Source organism: Harpia harpyja, chromosome 2 (assembly GCF_026419915.1).
Source record: "Harpia harpyja isolate bHarHar1 chromosome 2, bHarHar1 primary haplotype, whole genome shotgun sequence".
NCBI lineage: Eukaryota > Metazoa > Chordata > Aves > Accipitriformes > Accipitridae > Harpia > Harpia harpyja.
The window spans coordinates 64,919,541-64,940,367 of NC_068941.1; the positions used below are offsets into that span (position 1 = coordinate 64,919,541).

The following is a 20,827-nucleotide window of genomic DNA, read 5'->3' on the forward strand; positions in this document are numbered from 1 at the left end:
GTGTGAATCTGGGGCTAAGTAGTTAAAATAGGCATCCAAAAATTCTGGGTCTTGTTTCCAAAAAAATGTAGACACAGCTGCAAATTTAACTAGAGACTTATTTTGCTCTCTTTCATTTCAAACACATCTAGGAATTTGATCAAACATGTGGAAAAAGTACTTCAATCTTTTGTTGCAAAAGAAAACGTACTGGAGCTGATCAGTGCTGTGTACTCACCATAATCCTGTAAAATCACAAGCAAAAATAAGTGCATAAGCAAACTGCAAAATGCATTTACCAACTTCTATTCAGTACCAGGTTCTGAAACAGCTATTCCTTATTTCTGCTCCCTTACATACATAAATTTTAACTTGACAGGATTTCTCACTTGAATGCTTATGATTTACAACATATTTGCCTTCTAATTTACCGCAACTGCCTTTTTATCTTGGGGGATTTAACTAAAGCTGTTTCCATATGTTTTGAGCTCTAAGCTTGAGACCACGGATTTAGAACTGTACAATGGTTTGCTATTGGGCAGGTTGACATAAATCCCACGTGCAGTGTATATTCACATAATACCTCCAAGGTGCTTCAGCAGGACATCTCCTATGACTCAAGTGAGCAGCATGTAGCAAGATGCTGTTTTCCAACATTATAACTAGAGTCTACACTGAAGAGGTGAAGGATATGTCACTGTTTTGTCCCCAGTAGATCACAACAGCTTTGTGCCAAATCCTACTCACCTTACTCCTTCACAAGAGCTATTGTCTCACATTACTCTCAAACAAAAAGAAGAGATCGACTATTTTTAATGCTTCCGTGTTTTCACCAAGGACAGAATTTGCTCCTAGGAAATGCAGACTGAGCCAAATCTCACCTACAGCGCGAGACACGCACACACAACTCCTGCCTCACACCATGCAGCAGCAAGCCTGCATGTCAGAGTCACAGCACTGTGCTGTGGCCTCTCTCTCATTCTCCAGTATCACCTGCCAGGCTCCGTGGATTACAGAGCTAGGAAGAGGTTTCCGCAGTGTCCTGTGGGGAAGTATGCTACATAAGGAGGCTCCACCCTACCCCGTCCTCCTTCTGAGAAAGGAGGTATCTCTATTTCCCAGTCACATAGGTCTCAACTCAGGAAAACAGAAATTTGAGAGGTCCAACTGTAGGATTAGATAAAGTTCACAGTGACTCAAGGGTGAAATCCTAGCCCTAGTGACATCAACAGAAAAACTCTCACTGACTTGAGGGCCAAGATTTCAGCCCATATCCCAAACTAAAGTGTTTTTTAAGCTGATGAAATCCAGGCTCTGATCCTGTAGGAGATTTACACACCTTTCACTTCACATACTGAGCAGTTCAAATTTAACCGAACCATTTATATCAAGTAAAGTGATGCTTGTTGGCAAGTTTTAGCAAGATCCAGTCTCTAATTGTAAATACAACCTTAAGGTCTTACACTGTAGTGAAAGGTTTCAAACAGCACAAAAGCAACTCCGGGGTTGCTTACTTTGCTTTTTTTTCTTTTTACTTACTTTTGTCTGATCATCAGCTTTAAATACATAGCAGATACTTCGCTGATTTGCTGCTCCATCCTTTATCAGACAAGCAAAATAGCTTGGATCATGGCTGTTGTGAATCAGTTTGTGGACATGCTGTGGCTTGTATTCAAACAAACTTGAACAAATCAAAGGATCCCACTGCTGGATTTTCCCTGTGTCTGGCTCACATCGCAAACTTGCTGGTGAAACATAAAGTCGGATCTGGCTGACGCTAGGTTCTTCTTTGGAAGACTTTGTACTGAGCATCCGGATCTCTGCCACAATCCATGGCAGCATTGACATGGTGGTTAGGGAATGCACTGGCAGAGAACCAATGAGCTGGAGACTGAAACTTGCTGAGAAATCACTAGGTGTTTGATACTTTTTAACTTTGAATGTTATTGGCTCCATTTTACAGTCCTTTAGGGAACCTGGACTAATTCACCAATATTTCAGTTCCATGGAATGATGGTATCTGGACAGTTCCTTTGATTAAGGAACATAAGAGTTCTGAAAGGAAAAGAAATAGTTATGTAGGTGCTGGAACCCTATTAAAAATGAACTGTCAGTAACACAAATATTTAATAGCTTAACATCAGAAGAGACATACTGATCATCTACCATGACCTATCTAGCATGTTTCTCCTACATTGGGCCTTACTGTTTCAGGTCCAATAAACGTAATAGTACTAAATACATTGCTTGGAAAAAAGTCAGTCCTGATTTAAAAGTTGCTTTACAACCCTTGGTAAACCATCTAATGAGTAACTAAACTCAAAAATGCACATTCTTTCTAGCCTGTTCTGTTTCATGGGCAGGCACATGTGGATCACACTGGCCTATTTCAATCCTATTATCACAGAAAGAACTCATCTGAGCTATTCTGACCTTCAAGACAGCTGAAGTCAGTTCTTGCTGAGACACCTTCACATTGGGGGGGGGGGGGGGGGGGAGAAAAAAAAAAGGTCACCTTTCTTGTTCATAGGTGGATGATTTTGAATTTGGCTACTAACATGGAACTGTTTCCTTGGGTATAGTTTGCCAAGTGATCATGGGCTGTTACCAACTAGACTTTTGCATTAAGTAACACCCCAGAAATCATTGTCATCTGAGAAACCTAGCAGCAGTCAACTGACTGATCGCTGATAAACCTGTCAGATCACAGAGATGAGCAACAATCCTCACAGCATCCCACTAAAAAACAGATGATGATTCACAATTCATGATTGCTTTTCAAGGCCTGTCAGCCAGCCAGGAATACTTGATGTTTGCCACATTGATATTGTATCATTATCATTTCTTAAAATATCAAATGGAACCAAGTTACATACAACCCTGTTATACCCAGCATCTACTACCACTACTGTTGCTACATATCAGTAGTTTTAGTAACAAAATCCAGTAACTGCATTTAGCTATCAATTTGGTTTTGCAAAATAGCCTATGAAACACATAGATAGGCATCTGTTATACTACCATGTTTTAATTCTCATTAATTGAACCTGGTTTCAGCTGTTACATTATTTTGTGCGAGACTGATGAGAAGCTGACAGGCCTATAATTGCCTATGTTTAAATACCATGACACTAGTTTACCCTCAGCCTTCGGAGAGTTTCCCATGAAAAGACCTATTAAAAACAACATGAGCAGTCCCAAGAACTCCTTACAAAACATTTTTAATTATATTTGAACAAGTATTTAATAAATGGCATCTGTTTACTGTGGCAACAGTATTTCTTGCCTTTGTTCATCTACAAACATGCTTAAAAATAGTATTTTTCTCATGAGTTTTCATTAAACTTTGTCCTTTATTTGTCCTTGTAAAAATATTTTCAAACTGAGTTTCTAACAGAGCTTCACCTTGTTGAAAATGAAAGGAAATTTTAGGATTTAAAAAAAAAAAAAAACTTAAAAAGAAATTTCAAGATGGAAATTAATTTTAAACTAAACACACGTTTAAAATGCAACCAATTTGCAAATGTCCATGTGGGGAAAAATGTTTCTGCAATAACTGGCAAACTGTAAAAACAAGAGAACTGCAGAAACCACATATTTGGGTACATTTACTTTTTGGAACTTCTGCATCTTTTGACAAATGAACTCTGTGGCAACATTACCAGTTCCAAGGATGCCAAACTTAACAAGAGAATCCAACAGTGCAGGTTTTAAAGACACTGTTTGAAGAAATAATCATTAGAGGCAATTTTTTTAAAAGCCTTTTTATAAACCTCTGTGTGTGTGTGTGTATGTGTCTGTGCGTGGGAGGTGTGGGAAAAAGGGCCATGACACACAGAATTTGTATGCCTCATTTCAATTATACTACAACTCTTTTTCAACCTTTTTTTGTTTGTTTCACAAACAAGCATGAAAACAACCATCTTTAAGATGAATATAAATGCACTGCATTGTATGGGATAGCAGCTTCAGGAAGCATTTTTACACCTTATCAACACTGACTGCTAAACACAATTATCATAGTTTTGCATCTGTCAGGAGTAAAAACAGTCTCTTTGACAAACTATTACAAGTTTTTTTTTCCCTCCTTAACTGTAACAATGAAAAATAGTTCAGCAACTGCAGGGAAGATTGGATTCATTCGTAACTACAATGGTGTGTAGTCTGAAACACATAAAAATTGAGGTTTTAGTTTTTAGCGTTCTTGTCATTTAGTGGCATACATAATCATCTCAGGATAAGAAAGCCTAAGAAAACTCCATTCTTAGTTGAAAACAGAACTGAGCTACTGCACCGATGATGGCCTATTAGCCACACACTTTTTGTAACCATATTTCTCAATTGTGTTTTCTCAGAACTCTTTTTAAAAAAATGCAATTAAATAAAATGCATGTAAAAATACAACAAAGTCACCCTCATTTAAATCGAATTTTCAAGGAAGAGAAGTTTCATTTGGATTACCACTATCTACCATGCTCTTTTACCCCAAACCTACAAGGCACTGCAGCTTCAAACAGGAATAAATATCACAATATAATACATTATTTTGCATGCTAACTCTAAGGACTGAACAGTATATAAAAAAAACAGGTTGATACTCTGTCACACTTCAGCAAACACTGTACTGCTGGAATGTATTTAATATAAATGCAAAGCTTCTTGGCATTCATCTGTTTTTAACAAAATAAACACCTTGCAAAGTCAACAGCATAAATACGCCAATGTCTGCATCTGTTATTTCTAAAGAATAACAGTTAATACTAAATCAAAACAGTTAACTAGAAGTCAGAACGCTAGGGGTTTTTCCTAACATTGAGAGAGGCTAAAAGTGCAGTTTCTCAGAGCACAAATTTAGCAGCATCAGAAGGTCTCCTTATCTAACCCGCATCGTTCTGCACGTTATCGTTCTGCACGTTTCGTCTCCCTTGTCCAGCCATTCTTTGTTTCCTCGTCCTGTCATCCTTATCTTAATTTGCATGCAAATCCCACCAGAAATTATACCAATTTCATGCTGCCAGCGTTAATGTCCTTTAAGTTTACACCAAGGACTAGGTTTTACTTCAAGACCATAAAGTATTTATGTACATGCTTAAATTAGACATAAAACAGTTCTGTTCATCTCCCTATTCCCAGCCATAAAATTAAGCACACGTTATGGCCAGAGTGTCTGTGCTCTGAGCCTGTACATGTCTGCCCTGACTCCACCACTCGGAATTTTGGCACCTGCACCCATCTCTGGTTGCCACCAATCAGTTCATCCCCTCTACAACTTGGCTCTGCAGGCACTGTATCCATTTACCATCCATGTTAGTACAGTAGGCTCAAACAAGCTTCCTCTTCCTCCCAAGAGTCTGACTAATTAACAGTTTCTTCAAAGCAAATGCTTATTTTACCTTTAACTCAAGAGAGAATAGAAAAGGCATAAAAATAAAGCTGCCCACTTGTTTCCTTCCACCTAAACTTTGATCTTCCCATGACAGCTCTAAGTGCCATTCAGCTCCGTTACTCTGGGCTGAGAGAAGACTGCCAGGCTTTGCTTCACACACAGGCTGAGTGTCTCCGATTCTTCTCCCAGTGCTCACGGACATAATTGGGACAGCTCCTCTTTCTCCCCTCCATCAGCATCTTCTGACGGATCTATGTTGCCCTTGCACTCAAAGCTGAGAAGAGCTTGAGCGGTACTCCTCAGCTAACAGCTTTGCTGCTGTCTGAGAAATGTTAATCTTCTCCAAACTGTATCTTCATGTTGCCACTGTTTAACCTGCTTTGATTTAGCTGTGTTTGCTCCATCAGCATAAAAACAGCCAGGCAAACTGTAGCACATACGGTATTTACACAAACCACACTAATAAATCTAACCTCACATTCTATACTAGTAGACACCAGACTGACTCACTAATGTGAAAGATACACGTGGGAACATACGCGTGCTCTTTGTCCTCAACTTCTCTTTCACTGTGATCAACCCAGCCACTTCCCACAGGCGGGAAGCAACACTACGCTGATAGTCCTGTTCTAGCAAAATCTGATACTGTGTTTAAAAAAATACATATATCGGGCTCTTGTTTACCCAAATTAAGTTGAATTCTCACCTTTTTATGTCACCAGAAAGTACAAGGGATGCCTTCAGAGAGAAGTCAGGGTGATGGCAGGACAGCATGAAGGGGACACCTACAAAAATTAGTACTTCTGCCATTCTGGACCCCAGGTTCTCCCTGCATGAAGGTACATGCCTAAGCAGCTGCGCATCATGCAGGACAGCATTCCTCAAAACTCACCTTCTCTTAAGAGAGCAAAGACTTTATCATGAGGACGAGGTACAGGCTCTGGGTGCCATTCAGTTAGATGGGGCCAGGTCAGCTTTGAGATTAGGAAGGAGAATCCTGTGGGGTACAGAGAACAGACTGTGTTATTAACCTGGGAGGGTGGGGCACGGAAATCAGGTTTTGACAGCTGGAGGAAAACCAGGCAGATTTGGGATGGACTCAAACTAATACAGAAAAAGACAAAGAAGGGAAAAGATTGTTCTAAACCAAATGAACACACACAAATAAAAAAAAGCAGAAACAGTGGTGAAGAGTTATCCTTCTTCTGTTGTTTCTTCTGGACTGGACTAAATTCAATACAGACATGTGGCCAAAAGTTTCAGACTCTTGTTCAGAACATAGGTAATTATTGACCTAAGCAATCCTTCACTCTCCTCCAGCTCTTCCCCTGGTTTGGTAGCAGTTGGAGTGCTGGGACCCACAGCAGAACTGACAAGTTTAGAAGACACGTCAAGCAAGGAAGCAGTCAGAGCTTCCACACATCAATGATTAAATGAGGAGTTTGACCTGTGAGTTGTTGAACAGAAAGACCCCAGCTTCTTCAACCTTCTCAGTTCATCTGAGAGACAACTGTGCAGTTACTCCACATCAGGCTGCTGACATGTCAGCAGGTTTTTTTCTGTAAGTTGGTTTTCTTTCTCCCCTCCAAGAAGCTAAGCAAAACTTCTAACCATATAGCAAGGTCTTGTGAAAAACAGCTGGTCTTAAAGAGCACAAATTTGTTCAGCTCTTCCCTGCACAGCATTAGTGCTGAACCATGCCAACAAATGGAACCAGAGGCACTGGTACCGACTGCACTTCACTGCTGATTATTTTAGCAGAAGTATCATACTACTTAAGGATTATGAGGAGCCCTGGCCTGCAGCCAGAGCTTTGGAACGCAAGCCAGAACTAAATACCACTCCTCTCCCTCTCTGTCTGATCCCTGAATGAGATTTTACATTGTCTTCACTCATGCTGACAGATTTCTCTATCCACCTAGCAGGATATATAGAAAAACACAAATGAGAATATGTATTAGGTATGTCATGATATGGTCACTGCTGAGAAGAGGTCCTTTTACGTTTCCATCAATATGCATGAAACGACCCTCTTCTCTGGCATCACAACGCAGCATCCATTAGATCATTCTATGCGGCTGCTAGCTGCAAACTTTATCTTTTTTTTTTTTTTTTTTGAGGCTTCAAACAACATTTTTGGGCTGTCTTCTACAGTTAAATAAGATTGTTTAGCTATCATACCACAGGTGGCTCTCAGTTTTCAAATAGTTTTAATTTAACTCAAACTGGCACTTGGAATCACAACGCGCCCTTCTGTTGCAAGGATGTTCTTTTTATCTCATAGTTACTTATTATCTGCTGTTTCCTTCTGGAGCTATGGCTTGCTGTGGGCAACAGCACATGGAAGTCCAAAAGTCAATTTGCCTCAGAAATTATTTTTAATTTCCGTTCTTTTTTCATATACGTGCATTCAATGCTGACTTTTAAAAGATTCTTTTCAATGCTGTCAGCAGCTTCAGATGTGGCCCTGAATAATGTTCCACCATGTACTTGGAGCAAAAAATTGGTTTTGTGGTAATAATCACACCTAAAATATTTACCGATAGAGCCAGCATTTGCATCACTCCTCAAATAGGTTAAAAAATTTAAACAGACTATTAATAAAAAAAAATTTCAGTGAAATGGTAATATGTTCTTGATTATAAACATACAAGTTTATAATCAACTATCAGATGAAGAAAGTAGCTCACTGTTCCTGCCCTTGACACCTGTTGCTATTTCCTTAGTAGAGTCCACAGAAATTAATATGCTGACGACTGAGCTCTTCTGAGTCAGCCTCATTCGGACCTGAACAAAAAATTGGGCTGTTCTACCACTGCAATGCACTAAAAAAAAAAATAAATCTTTGTAAAAGAAAGCTTGCTAGGTAAATTACATTCTGAATGCCATTCCTTTTTATTCAATTGCATATCCACAGCCAAAACACTTGCACCCAACTTTTCAGTTAACCAAATTATAAAGTGAAAAAAGTGCTAAGTCATCCATGTATCATTGAATGTGTTTCACATTCCTTCCAGCCTGTCATTTTTCTCACCTGCAAGCATTTCTACTTTTGCATATTACCTATGACTTTCAGCATTTCTATAAAACGAGCTGTGACGAATTTCTATTTCGGCAGTTACAAGTGTTAAAAGTATAATCATATTCCTCAGCTCAGAGGTATTTGCAATTCAGGAGATGTATATTTTTACTAATTTTGACCCACGATGTTCCATTCAATCTCTGGGCTTAACAGCAGGCACAAATCCCTCCATCTGCACTACTAAAGGTTCCTACCGCAGATCTGCCACATTAGCCTCTCTCCCAAATACAACACAGCATACAAAGGTCTCAATCTTTTCAAACTGCACTATAAATAACCACATTTGTTTCATACCTCTCATGAACGTGGTTTCAAGAGCTCGTTCCCTTGTTAATTTAGTACACGAATTTAAAGGGCCATAAAAACACTGCGCCCGTGTGGGGGGGATTTTAAGGCTAAACTCAACTGTGCTGCTGTAGGAAAGATTAGTTTTACCCCCATGGGATGAGTCGCTGTGTTGCTCTAAGAAGCAGCAGGTTCTGGGAGGAGTTACACCGAGAGATTTTGCATTGATGGGTGAGGAAGGTGCAGGCGAGAGTGAGAAAAAGAACTAAAAGCAGACCGTGGCACATCAGGTCAGTCGCAGATTAAATTCAAGCAGGTCTTCTGGTTATTCCGACGAGAGGCCAGCTCTCCCAGGACCCTGCGAGCTGAGAAGCACCGGCGCCCCGCCGCCCCCGTCCCGCTCCCGACCGGCCGCCCCATCCCGTCCCCTCCCGCCGCCCCGCAGAAATACTGTCGCCTCAGCAAGTGCCGCCACTTCACCAGGGGCTCCGTTACGACCGACGGCGCGACCGCGCCGAGAGAGACGGGAGGGCGGCAGCCCGCCCTACCCGCGCCGCGGGCAGGGAGCGGGGCCCCGGGCCGGAGCCGCCACCCGCCTCACAGCCGCTTCTTGGCCGGTCGGAGGCTTCTGCCACCTCCGAGTCTGGGTACAGCGCACGGAGCAGCCCCGCCAGCCCGCAGCCGCCCCCCGCGGCGGGGTGCCTAATTTCTCGCCTCAACTCTTTCACTTCCTCCGGGCTAAAAACCGCTCTTCCTCCTTCCCCCCTCCCTCCAAAAACGCCGCTCGACCCAGCCAGCGCCGCTCCCCGGGGCCGGCCCGCAGCGGGGGCACGGCGGCCCCCACAGCGGCCCGCGGCCGCCCCCGGCCAGGCCTGGAGCTGGAGCTGACCGGCCGCCGCCCGCCACCGCTTACCGCCGCCTCTCCGCCGCAGGATGTGCTCGCTGCAAGGAAGTGCCTTCGGCGGGCAGCGGCCACGGGCTGCCGGGCGCCGCCTGCCCACCTCCCGCTGAGGGGAGAGGGGCAAAGAGCCGCTAACGGACGCCGGGCCGGGGGAGGGGAGGCCACACCAGCGCCTCAGGGCATCGGCGGGCGCCCCGGCTGGGCCGGGCCGGGCCAGGCGAGCGGGCTGTTCGCCGCCTCTTGTTGCTGTCCGCCCCGCCCCTACCTGCCGGCGGTCTGGGCGGGAGGCCGGGCCGTACACCCGGCGGCTGCCACTGGCAGCCTCCCTCGTCCCGCCTCAGCCAGCGCGGGCAAAAATAGCAACAGGCGGCGGGTCCCCGGTCCGGCGGGGGGCGGAGAGGGACAGGCGCCCGCCAGAGGCGGCCGGCGGCGGGCAGCCGGCGACAGGCGGGCGCTCGTGTCGCGACAGCGGGCAGCTGAGGCCGCTTCCGCCAGCCCGGGTAGTCCCACTCGAGGAGCGTTTCGGCGGCGCTGCCCCGCGTGTCTGTCACAAGCTCTCCTTTCCCGCAGAAGGCATGTCGTTGACGCCTTGCCGTAGTGAGCCCGGGTGGACCGCGAGGTTCGCTGTACTTGGGGGCGCAGAAGGTAAGGCGGGAACCACTTTCAAAGGGAAGTTTGCTCACAAGACTGGAACTAGCCCGGCAGCTGGAATCTGAAGCGGTCAAGTCCCCCCTCGGGTCTGGGCCCAGCTCTGGCCGTGGGGCGGCCGTCTGCGGGCCGCCTTCTGCAAATCACCTTCAGCCTTCTTCCCACTTCTTCCATGCACGAGAAGCCACACATCCACATATATATAAAATCACTGTAAGGGTTGGCACTAGTCGGTCTTTCAGTTGCCAGAGAGGTTAAGGAATGAATGGATCCGGAGACTTAATTACACTCCTCTGCAAGTGCTCTTTCCAGATGGTGAAGACAGCCTACATTCCCGTTCTGCGAACCACTTTTGCACTCAATTAATTTCAAGTTGTCCTGGCAGTAAGACCACTGATTTACTTACTTTTAAGCCTGTGCAGATTTGTAGAATCAGAGCTTTCTCAAGGAAATTTGCTCTGCTGCTGCATGTGTGCTATGCTGTGAGGGAAACAGTCAAGTAAGCTGTCAGATGCAAGCACAATGTTGCCCCAGATTATGAAAAACAAGTCATATTTTGGTAGGTAAGCACATCCCCTACTTGCAAAGTGTATGGTGGTTATGTCTACATGGCTTTTGCTTGCTAGGTGTACTTTAATAGGATCGTTGATAGGTGAATCGAAGTATGAAAGCAGCAGTTCCCTCCAAGCACTTGTTCCCAATCTGTATTGAGTTCATGGTTTGCTGCTTCTCCTTCAGACATGGGAATAGGTAGGAGTGCCTCTTGTTTTTTGGTGATGTATTTTACATTCCTTGGGAATAGGACTGCCACCTCTTTGCAAACCGTGCCTGTCTTACATTTTAAACTGTCACAGCTAAAGACAATGCTCTTACTCCAGTTATCACCCGCCAACCTCAGTATCTGAGACAAGTGTGTCCTTTTGCTCGTTTTAAGCCTGCTGTCTGAGCATCGCATGCCTCTGGTAATCATGTTCTAGAAGATGGTGAACTGCAATCCCCACGCAGACAGCTCCAGCACTTCAGCCGATACTCAGGCATTCCCAAATTACCAACCAATGATCTTAGGAAGACATTTTTTACTGCTTCACTGTTGCCTTTCAGAAGGTGATAATGAAACAGATAAGAATCCTACAAGACTATTTCTTGCTGCTTGGAAAATCCTTGAACAACAACAGAAGTCAATACTAGAGCATCAAAAATACAAATCCTTTCTTCCTTCTCCTCACTGATGGCTGGGAAAGAAATCAGACTCTGCTTGAACTCATTCATGGGGCCTTCTATTATTTTTCCTGTTATCTCTGGCTCATATGTTTTAACTCTTTGCCTAGCAGAGTTTTTTGTTAAATTACTCATGTTCTGGTACAATATTTTATAAGAAAAGTGAAATGCGCTGGATAAGAACTACACTTATATTGGTTTAATAGTTCCATTTGCTCTAATTTTGAAAAAAGTCCCCTTTTTTCATTCAAGTAGACATAAAATATTTCCTTACAGTTAATAGGAGACAAAAAGAAACCTGAAGTGTTTATATTTGGCAAACACCTTGAAAAACTATTCAGGAACAGTCACTCATCTGTTTAATCCAGCCGGTTTCTATAATGCTTATTGGTAAGGTGTGGTAAAAATACAGTATCTGAGTGCCTCAAAAAGAAAGGAAATTTTAGTATAACATTTGCAAAATTTTGTGGTAATTTTATTTTAGAATATTTTGCTTTTTTATTAAAACTATCAAAAAAATCCAAGTAATAAAAATACAAGATCTGTCAATGGTTTTAGAAGGTATTAGTCTGATGTCTGTCACCAGCTCAACAACAGGTGAAAATGTCATATTAAGAACAACATATTACTAATGAGATAGAGTGGAGAAACACACAGGTCACTATAAGCATGTGGAGCAAACTCCACCATGTTCAGCAGTGTACATATAAGTGACCATCCATTTCAGTGCTGGTAATACAGACTTAAAACACTGCTGTGGCAGAAATCAAATTGTTTGCAGAGAAGGTTTAGAAACAATGCACAAGAAAGCGTTTAAAGCTGTATCAGGTGAAACAGAGCATTTAGGTATGAACACCCTTTGGTGTGACTGGTGATAACAAGAGAAAAAACTCTCATGGGACAAAAGAGTGATTCTGAATAGCCATGCGGTAAAGCTGCAACTGTTCTTTATAGTCTGTCCTTGCAGTAGAAAGGTATTTTAATGTTACGTAGCTCATGAGCTACATAAGGTCATACAGAAATGTAAAAGATGGAACTGTGTGTAAAGTCACCTTCTCTTCTGGTTTTAGCACCTATCAGGTCTGCAAGATGTGGTCCCCCATTTTTATGATTCAACATCCACACTTTCCTGAAGATAGGTATTTAGGTGCTTTATTTGAAGAACAAAAGGGTCACTTTGTCTTTTATGTCGGTTATTCAGGATGCAGGAAGACCAGTTTGTTTCCTACTCGAGAGCTTTCGGCCTGCCTCCCATCAAATTTACCTAATCATCAGCCTCCAGGCTACATTGGACAGCATTCCTTCTCTCTGCTTCCTGATGAAACTGTTACTTACATAGGGGGGAAGAAGAAAGGTTCATTTGTGAAAACAAGAAGAGAACCAGAACAGGGGTCATATGTTCCAGTCCCCAAAAAGTAAACACTTCCATGTGTTCCAGGGACTGGAATCCCTGTATTCAGGTGAAAGTCCCGAGCACCAGACTTCCTAATAATTTTTGATTTTCTGAAACAGTAAATCTCTGTTCTTTTTTCCTTCACAGGCTAGTTTTTCTTTACAGTAGCCTATTAACTGAAACATACTACCATCACATTAACTTCTTCAGACTGAGGAGGAAAAACAGCCTGGGCTTTCCACATCCTGCAAACATGATGTATAAAAGAACACCAGTTTAACCATTATCTCTTTGTCCAGTCACACTTTAAAAAAAAAGCGAAGCAAACCCCACCACTGCCTTTTGTACAGAACCTGAATATACAGGTTTGTATGAGGCATGCTACGAGAACGTGCAGGCAATGAAGCCTCTCTTGTAGGCTAAGGAGGAGGAGCATCTACTCACTTGATCCCAGTTGTGGCAGGATTGTAGATCAGTACAAATTTACGCTGAATGTGCCTGGCCATGGGTGAGGGCTGAAATTGGGGCTGCTGTGACTGTGGATTCACCCCTTGAAGTACCATGAGGCAAACGGGAAGGTTTAAGTTTCCACTCACGATGCTTTCAGAGTTCAAGTTGCTCCATAGTTGGGCGGCAGTTGAGCAGTAACATTTTGGATTATGAATTTGAATGCGGGCACCTACATTATGCTTCAGTTGCATTATAAGTCTCTGTGCTCTTCCCTCCGGATTACCCATAATGATAAATTTATATTGCTATTATATAAAACAGTCTAAGTCTTTATTTGTGATTTGTTTCATGTAAATCTGTTTAGTACCTTATTAAGGGCATGATACTAACTGTTTCGCAGTCCTTTGACTTAAGTGAGCTCTGGATGAAGTACTACATTCTTATCCAATGACACTGTATCTCCAGATGCTATTTATATACAGTTCCAGACATTTCATAAACAAAATTTGAATGATAACTGTTATTATAGCACGTTTGCCTACTTCATATGCTGTAGGAATGCATGCCAGTGACATTAGTGATTATCTTCGTAGACAAGAGGCTTTCTGTTATCACTGATCATGAGTAAAGAATCAAGAAAGAGTTGAGCTACTGTTACAGATCCTGCCTGCTGCTGTCTCTGCGTTTTTGCGCATTTCAGATGTCATGATTAATCCTCCCTCCCCTTCATTCCCATAAATACATTTTAAAATGATTTACCAGTGATTGTGCGAGTACTTTTAAGCTCTTCCTTTTGTTTGGAAGCTGCTGTTGCTATGCCATCATTTATATTACATTTTATTTAGGTGGATGTTAGGATATGATTGGACAGTTTAATAGGCTCATCCCATTATGCACAGTGTTCTGATGGTGCATGACCTCATTTCCGTTACCTGGCAATTGCTATACAAAAGAGAAATGTTGGCTTCCACTTGGAAGTTGAGCAGAAATACCACCCTTGATGAAATTTGTGTGCTTATATAGTGCAAAGAAATACTGTGAAGGAAAGCAATTCAGCTTAGTTTAATTACCTTTGATTACTTTTGTACTTATTGGCAGAGAACAGTTTTGTTGGTGATTATTTTTATTTACAATTAATTTTTAGATTTTTAGATTTATGTATGGCATCCCGGTGCCTTCAGCCACAGAATCCTAAAAGTCCCCAATCTTGTAAAGACTTATGCTGGTGCTTAACAAATGTTAATTTAATATCATTTTAATGTTGCTGTTCACAGTGACTGTTAACAAGGATATAAGGTTTGCTTATTGTTGGTGTGTCAAAATAAAACCCACAACCACTGGCACTCTGAAAAGCAATAGCGAGCAGGAAACTTCATTTACAGAAACTTTGTAGGTGAATTAGTTACAGATTTAAGCACATACTTGTACAATATTAAAATAATTGCTTATATATTAAATATTCTTTTACAGTGAATTCCAGTTATCCTTGTATGATTTGTTGTTGTATAGCAAAAGTTTCAAATAAATCCTTCTGCAACTCAAGTACAATACTTGTTTTTTCATAATATGCTGTGGACTAAGGTCACAGCCTATAAGGAAGATGAAATGTATTTACTTCCTTCCAGCCAAACTGTTTCATAAAGTTTACTGAAAAAAATAAAATTCAGGGGTGGATTTAAGTTATGACTAGTAAACAAACTAATAACCTTCAAGTGAAGTCTACATTTTGGGTATTTTTGGCAGAGTTTTTAGTACTATCTTAATTTCTTCTTGCTATAGAGGCATTTCATCTCTTGTCCCATAGGCATGATTGCCTATAGGATCAAATGTTTACAACTTTCATTGGAATTATGTGTATTGATCTGTTATAAAAGACAGGCTCATTTTACATGGTTTTGGTAACTTAAGGATGTGTCTTTCTCTAGGACTAGCCAGGGACTCCCTTACACTTGAGTTCAGTCTGGGCTGCAAGCATTCTTTATTCTAGTCATGGCAATTCCCGTTTCTGGATAAAATATTAGTGCCTCTGCTCCCAGGTCAAGGCTGGTTATTCACAAATTACATTTGTCTGTTTCTTTAATGTCTGTCATGGGACTAATCATCTCTAAATTGGCTTCATTATCTTACACAACACTTTGATGGAGGAACTAAACCAGCTATGGAGCAGCTGTAGTTTAACACCCATTCCAACTTGCAATACTAACTTCTCTCTTCAGTATACTCTTACTGCCTTTGTTTCGGTTCTTTATTTCAGTTCTAGATCCTCTTTCTCTGATGCAAGACAAGGTTAGTAAAGACTCTAGCAGCTACAAGTTTCATCTTGTAATTCTGTAGTTTGTCGTAATTGTTCAATCAGCTTGATAAACCACTGTGGGTTTGGTTTTTTTTGTTCCCCCCACCCTAAGTTGTGAACTTCTTTTTGGAACAGAGCAGGGAATGGAGCAAGTAAATTCCTTGTCCCTGGGAAGACAGAATTATACAGATTGGGTCATCATCTTGACCATATCTGTACTGTTTCTGAGGATGCTCTAAAGCTTAAGGATGTCTCAGTATACGTCAGCTCATTGCTGGCCCCACTGCCAGACTTCTAAGCCACCTGCAGAGTTCTCCAAGTGCATCCACTCGGTGTACAGCATGCAGTCTCTCAGAGGCCTTTGTGGGATGGCTATAAAGGCCCTTCTGTCTTGCCTTATACCATATTCATCTGCTCCCTAATACCTTCTGTATAGCCCCAAAAAAGGGGTTCTCAGCCTGATGACAATAAATCACAGTCTTGCTGTACCAGTACCTGGTAACCAGTTTAGGGTATCAGTTAGGTGGAAGATGAGAGAGGGATGAGGAGGTTCCCTCTAAAGGCCTGAACAAGGAGAATGGTGAAGACAGTGACAATAGGGGCAGCAACATCATCATGACCCTACTATCGGCATGTTAGCAGAACCAGCCAGGTGGCCACCCATCCACCCCAGCACTACCAGGGACTGCCTGCTCCTAGGAGATCTCCAGGCAGGACAGAAGTAGTAATTGATGCATGTAGATGATCCACAAAAAATGGCAACAGCTCAGCAGAAACCCAGCCTGTCACAGGAACCTGGGGGAGAGACCAGGCCATCCAGTTCTCCTTAGCATCCCTCAGGAGTGAAGCACCTTGACAGACTCTGGCCAAGGCTGAACACAGATGGCTTTCCTAGAGAGAGGAAATACTAGCAAAATCCAGATCCAGGCTTGGCACGTAGAGGCAGATGTAAAATAAACATGCCTCTAGCCTGTGGAGATGTTCAAATAAATACAGAAAACAAAAAAAAAAAATCCAGGACCTGTAATCCTACTGTCTTCAGACCTTCCCCATGAATTCAGTAAAGCAATCTTTACCATATTCTGTAACAAAAGAAGTGCGAGCCCTCCCATGCTACAAATGAAAAGAATCATGGGATGGTTTGGGTTGGAAGGGACCTTTTAAAGATTATCTAGTGCAACACCCCTGCAATGAGCAGGGACATCTTTCACTAGATCAGGTTGCTCAAAGGCCCATCCAACCTGAACTTGAACACAACTTCTCTGGGCAAATTGTTCCAGTGTCTCACCACCCTCATGACAAAAAATTTCTTCCTTATATCCAATCTAAATCTACCTTCTTTCAGTTTAAAACTGTTACCCCTTGTCCTATCGCTCCAGGCCCTGGTAAAAAGTGTCTTTCTGTCTTTCTTATAAGCCCCCTTTACATATTGAAAGGCTGCAATGAGGCATCCCCAGAGCCCTCTCTTCTCCAGGCTAAACAACCCCAACTCGCTCAGCCTTTCCTCATAGAAGAGGTGTTCCAGCCCTCTGATCATTTTCATGGCCCTCCTCTGGACCTGCTCTAACAGGTCCATGTCTGTCTTGTGCTGGGGACCTTAGAGTTGGATGCAGTACTCCAAGTGGGGTCTCAGAAGAGCAGAGTGGAGGGGGAGAATCACCTCCCCTGATGAAGCCCAGGGCTGCAGGCTTGTATAGATCCACAAAGCTCCCCCTGCCCTGGGTATAGCTCATCAGCACCCAAACTGAAGGCACTAGCCCAGCCTGCCTCCTGCCAAACTGTTCCTCTGTCTGTGCTCTCCAGCTTGGGGCCCCACACACCTGGGGATCTCACCAGCTGAGTCACACAGGTGGCCCAGCCAGCTGCACTGCATCCATCCACACTGCGGTTTAAGGTCAAATACAACCAGGGCCACAGGTGGAGGCTGCACAGTCCACCCCATGTGCCACAGGTTTGTAGCACCACTTGTTTTCTGCCTGCTTAGGCTCCTGAGGGAGTGTTTTACATTTATCATGTGTACTACAGCTCTCACTTCAGCATTTTTCTTTCAAGAAGCTTTTGTCTTTGGCATGCTGGAAGATGATGCACACCCCAGCATGGTATGCACCCTACTGCTATATCTTCTAGCAAAGGTGCTGCTGTTGGGTGGCCTGTCTTAATCTTGACCCCCAGTCCACAGTGATCACGCAGAGGCTGGACACCGCAAACAAGTCAGTCTTGGAAGCACTGACCAACATCATCTAACCAGGCAGCAAGCAGTCTGGGTTGGGAGCTTGTGAAAAGCCACTTGCTTTGAAGCACAGGCTGCAATGCTGGGCAGGAAACCATTGTTTTGCAAGGGTGGCCTGTGGTTAAGTCACAAGCCACATGTTCAACTCTACCAAGAGGGAAATTCAGGTATAGACCCAGCATTCACCCTTCCACTTCTCACAGAGCCAGTACCTTAAAATAAGGCCCCTTACTCTGTTCTGGGGACCATGCACCTGTGTCTCCCCCTCCTTCCCCCAGTCTGACATTGGGCTAGAGACAGGCATGGATATTCAGTAGTGTATGTGCCAGGCCGGTAGTGACGGACTGGTACCAGGTTGCAGTAGATGATTACCCAGAAGCCAAAAGGCCCAATGCCACCAGATAAAAAGTGCTACTCCTTGGAAGAACCAATCACACCTGCATGCTGGGTGAAACAAATCCTAGCTGAACATGAATGCATGCATCCCTCCCATCATGATGCAGAGAAATTTCTTGAGCTTTCCAAGAGGTTCTTTCCCAGTACCCAGCTGCACAACTGGTGCAATCCTCAAGTTGTATAGAGAACCTGACTCCTGGGAGGATAATAAAGCTTTAAAGTTTTGCAGTTATAAGAAGTATGTAGCTATGACTGTGAATGTAAGTCATAATTTACAGTTACCAAACCAGATTCCATTTCCCCTGCAAACTTCATCTTTCTACTTATTCTGCCACAACTGATGGTGCAGCTGAACATGACACCCTACATCAACTGTTATCCTGCAGACCCAAAAAGACAGCGCTCCTTCAAGGGAGGATGTTCCACATAGAAAGGCTCTTACCCAGAATGTCAGAGGGAACAAATTAAGGTCAAATTATGAGAATCAGGTGCCCCAATCTTCCATTCTGCTTCTCATCCTCCTGCTCTTTTCTTTTAATCAATGTATAAAAGACAGAGCAATAGCACATGGGAGCTATTTCCTTTCAGCTTTGTTCTTCTACTTGAGTACAGGAGTACACAATCTCCACAAGCTATCTCAATTTAATCTTCCCCCTTACCTTCTTCTTTTCACATCTCCCTGCTGCCTCTTCATAAATGAAGGAAAGCACGACCTCCTGTGCTGAGGGGCAGGGAAAGAAGAAAAGAGGAACCTTTGCAATAGCACGGTTAGGGAGCAGTGGGTAAGGTTCCTGCTTATTTTCTCTTCTCAGCTGTTGCCACACTGAAACTTATCACAGAAACCTCAGAGACCCAGATGCATGCTTTTTTCTGTGATGTGTTGGCACCATTTCATACTCCAGTCTCACAGACTTGTACCACACACCTATTATTCCAGGTCTCGGGCAGCTGAGGACTTCCTCAGGTACTGAGGGAGCAGAGGAAATGAAGCAAGGGAACATCTACTATTGAGAAGTACTTCAGATTTGAACTATATCAAAAGCTAAAGTTGTCATTTTAATTCCTTAATAATAGATCCTTGTTTTCATGCCTCCCTCTTATAGGTGGTCTTAAAATCCCTCCCCATCTCAGTTCTAGATGATAAGGCATGAGTTGGACTTCGAACTCTCAAAATACTTCCAGGGACAAAAATAAGATGACAAACCCCAAAATTTTAAAAGACTGGTAATGTTGCCTTCAGATTTCATGAACAAAAAGTTTCTTTAATCAGAATTAATAGCAGAATTAATGGCAGATTAATAGACTTTTCTGCCACAAGGTCACGTGGAAAGGGACTGGTGATCAATCTGTCTCAGTGTCTTAAGAAGTTCTACTTTCTTTTTGAGAATCAGTTCAGATTTACAACATGCCAAATGCACTGTTTTAGCACACTTAACATGCATGAAAAAAGTCTAAAATACTATATATTTTAAGCCTTTAATTTGTCCTTAGCTTTTATTTTCAGAAGGAAAGGACAGTGGGAGTTGATACGTGCAGAAATTTCATGCAATGTGACAAAGCTGATTGCACTGAAGTCAATATTGAGATTCCCTTTACAGTTATTACTACATTCAGTAGCCCCTAGGGTCCTATTTAGGAGTAGGGACTGCTCCAAATAAAGGCAACAAATAAACATGTATCAATAAAGACCTGTCTTATCTTTGGTTTAGTATAAGAGAAATGGAAACAGAAAAGTGGAAGGTGTGAACAAGCATTTTCTGCACAAACTAATAACCTGTCTTTTTAGCTTTCTACTCTAAAGGACTAGGATTTGATTCACAGCATATTCTGTTTCATCAGTACTCTTCTTTATTTTAACGTTAATTTTCTGTGCCACACAGCTGGACCTCAATATGAATTATTCAGATGCTGCCTTTGATTCTGCACAGCCAAGAAAAACTGACATGACAGCCACAGAATACAGGGACTACTCCTTTCCTTGTGTCCTCCAATGACAACTCTAAAGTCTGTAAGGTAAAAGCAGGCATCCAGTGTTCTTTGCTTACCATCTTAGCTAACAAGGTAAGCTAGTATTTACTGGGGATGGAATGGCAAGTTTGTTCCTTTATGAATAGTTTGCTAAATTTGATCTATACTTGGTCTGGCAACTAGTCATTCTCCATGGGATACCAGAATTAATTCTGGCAAAGAAGTTCCTTTACCCAAGAAGTACTGGGGTTGTTAGAGCTGCACTGATAACCAAAACAAGTACTGAAAATGCAGAAAAAACCTTGTATTAAAGTCATCTGGTAACTTCCAAATAACCCTCTCAGGCTCTGCAAGTGCAGACAACAGCATGCAATAAAATGGAAACTTCTGCTCTAAATTAGACATGCAGAGTTACGCGCCAAGTCATGGTAGCATACAGTATGACAGACTCTGAGATTGGGTACACATTGAACTAATTATGCTTAGTTCAATGAGGCAACAGAAAGGTGCTGTATGTAGATATATTATGTTAGTATGTTCATGGTATCAAAAGGCAGTGTAGTACACTTAGTATCTCTAACCTGGAATATGATGTATA

At 42.6% G+C, this 20,827-nt stretch overlaps 1 protein-coding gene and 1 long non-coding RNA gene across 11 annotated transcripts in view; one reads left to right on the plus strand and one right to left on the minus strand.

The window, feature by feature from the left end:
• Positions 1-9,918, minus strand: part of TBC1D1 (TBC1 domain family member 1) — a 123,671-nt gene extending 113,753 nt beyond the window's left edge. For 3 of the 10 annotated variants that reach the window (XM_052780268.1, XM_052780269.1, XM_052780262.1), the window contains exons 1-2: positions 9,646-9,859; positions 1,519-2,034 (exon numbers count right to left, since the gene is read on the minus strand). In XM_052780268.1, coding sequence (XP_052636228.1) covers positions 1,519-1,935 — 417 coding nt within the window. In that variant the 5' untranslated portion in view covers positions 1,936-2,034; positions 9,646-9,859. Of the gene's footprint in view, positions 1-1,518; positions 2,035-5,420; positions 5,553-6,257; positions 6,374-6,812; positions 6,896-8,882; positions 8,904-9,645; positions 9,860-9,898 lie in introns of those variants that run through there. The other 7 variants (XM_052780271.1, XM_052780270.1, XM_052780264.1 and 4 more) reach the window with 6 other exon arrangements.
• Positions 8,949-20,778, plus strand: LOC128138786 (uncharacterized). The gene is made up of 3 exons (XR_008234147.1): positions 8,949-9,022; positions 10,204-10,278; positions 20,142-20,778. It is a non-coding gene; the product is annotated as an uncharacterized LOC128138786 (long non-coding RNA).
• Positions 20,779-20,827: the final 49 nt, after the last annotated feature.